The 2,500-nt window shown below is 39.6% G+C and overlaps 1 protein-coding gene across 1 annotated transcript in view; it reads left to right on the forward strand.

Moving 5' to 3' along the window:
- Nucleotides 1-2,500, forward strand: part of myo5aa (myosin VAa) — a gene marked incomplete at both ends in the record, with an annotated part of 86,147 nt that overhangs the window by 69,605 nt on the left and 14,042 nt on the right. Inside the window, one exon of the mRNA XM_080029201.1 lies at nt 1,292-1,372. Within this exon, the coding sequence (XP_079885327.1) occupies nt 1,292-1,372 (81 nt within the window). The remainder of the gene's footprint in view (nt 1-1,291; nt 1,373-2,500) is intronic.

Here is a 2,500-nt window from a genome sequence, read left to right on the forward strand (position 1 = left end):
GCATGGATATGTCTGAGCTAAAAAATAATAATAATAGTTGAATACTTTATTAACATAGATTTATAACGCGACATCCTCGTACTGTATATACAGCAGTGACAGTTTGGATGCAGTGGTTTGAGGCCTCAGCTTTATGGAATGAGTTTGGCTGTGATCCTGCATGAACAAATTTGTTTCTCTGTTATTTAAAGGTACAGTGAATGAATGAATTTTTATTATTGTGTCATGTCCAAACAAGGACCCATCCCCTTCGGGATTATAAGACACCAACAACTGTATCAAATTCAAATGATAACATTCACTTCCTGTAAATGGTGATCACATTTCACAGTAGGACAACAAGGAAACAGACGCAAAGAAAAGAAAAGAAAAGAAAAGCAAACATAAAGATCTCATTGATAAGTGTGTTTTGTTCTCTTGGCCCAGGCCTTCTCCAGATAGCCAGCAAGGGCAAATACCTTAAAGTCAAAGAGCCACTTTAGCCTGTCTGCAGTGTGTAGAATGTATTGGCATTTTTCAAGAATAAGCTCGGTTAGTGAGCGGGAGGGATTTAGTCAGTCTGGTGAACAGTCCCTGAACATTGGGAGTGATGTTGTTCGCTCATATCAGCGCTGCTTCAGAACGCATGGAATGTCTCTCGTCCAATCAAATCACTCGGTCAGAACCAACTGCTGTATATTCATATTCACTGTCCCTTTAAAAGCAGAGATGCACAGCAAACTTTGAAAAAACTGTTTGAACAGATTCTTCTACGGTTTGTTGTTCCATTTTTTTTCCATTATGTTTTGTCATCTTATTTCTCATGTCTTTGAAAACAGACACACACACACACACACACACACACACACACACACACACACTCGCGCACACTCTCACACACACACACACACACACACACACACACACAGACTCGCACACACACACACACACACACGCACACCCACACACACACACAGATAAAGAGAGACATATTTTTGTTGTTGTCTTGTGTACCTTTCCTCCATCCATCCATCCATCCTGTCATTTCTTGCTTTATGTCATTGTGTTATCCCTGTGTGTGTGTGTGTGTGTGTGTGTGTGTGTGTGTGTGTGTGTGTGTGTGTGTGTGTGTGTGTGTGTGTGTGTGTGTGTGTGTGTGTGTGTGTGTGTGTGTGTGTGTGTGTGTGTGTGTGTGTGTGTGTGTGTGTGTGTGTGTGTGTGTGTGTGTGTGTGTGTGTGTGATGTTGTGTGTGTGTGTGTGTGTGTGTGTGTGTGTTATATGTAATGTTGTGTGTGTGTGTGTGTGTGTCAGATCTGCCGCCCCAGACTTCCATAAACTGAATGAGGACGGAGAGATGTGGCTGGTTAATCAGGGCTTAAAGGAAACCATCAGGTGGACAACAATGGGTTCAAAAAAATAAAATAATAATAATTTAAAAAAACTAATAGCATGAAGAATGGTTTGCCTTCGAACATGGAAGGGTGTGTGCTTATGGGTTATTTTCAAACACTTACAGTACAGGCCAAAAGTTTGGACACACCTTTTCATTCAATGCGTTTTCTTTATTTTCACGACTATTTACGTTGTAGATTCTCACTGAAGGCATCAAAACTTTGAAGGGACATATGGAATTATGTACTTAACAAAAAAGTGTGAAATGACTCTTAAATAGGTCTTATATTTTAGATTCCTCAAAGTAGGCACCCTTTGCTTTTTTGACAGCGCTACAAACCCTTGGTGCTCTCTCAATGAACTTCATGAGGGAGTCACCTGAAATGGTTTAGCAAAGAATTCCACATGTGTTCATTCAAAGTTTTGATGCCTTCAGTGAGAATCTACATTGTAACTAGTCATAAAAATAAAGGAAACGCATTGAGCGTGTCCAAACTTTTGGCCTGTACTGTATCTCATGCACGCTTATCTAATCTTATGAACAAATTTTCCACTCACTTCTAACTATATTTTATAGACGTATGACTTGTAAATGAGCAATATTCTCGTTTTTCATTCAAAAAAAAATATATATTTTATTTGTATCAGCCTTTTAAGGTGTTTCACTCACATCTAAGAACTGTATCTTATAAGATGTGTGACTTGTAATTTAGGAGTCCTCTAGACTTGTTTTAAATGCACTTTGCCTGTGCACAGAAATACATTTAAAATCCCCAGGAACTATTTTCTATATTAAAAGCATAAAGAAAAAACCCTTGTCAAATGAATTTCAAGGGACACTTCAGATTCTTCAGTGGCTAATTTCCGCTAACAACTTCTGCCCAGTTCAGACCAAAGGTTCGCCTCGCAACGAGACGCAACTGCAACCGCTCGCTCAACATATTGTATGAAATGTAAAGCCCACTGAGACAAATGTATTTGTGATTTTGGGCTATACAAATAAAACTGATTTGATTTGAACAAGCTGGCCTGGACGTTCTAAAACTGGACCTGGCGATTTGTTAAATCTTCTGCGACTCTTTGCAACGCGCTGCAGCGATTAGTTCACACTGCTGCGATTTCCCCCCC

Source organism: Ammodytes marinus (genome assembly GCF_949987685.1).
Source record: "Ammodytes marinus genome assembly, chromosome: 1".
In the NCBI taxonomy this organism is placed as follows: Eukaryota; Metazoa; Chordata; class Actinopteri; order Uranoscopiformes; family Ammodytidae; genus Ammodytes; species Ammodytes marinus.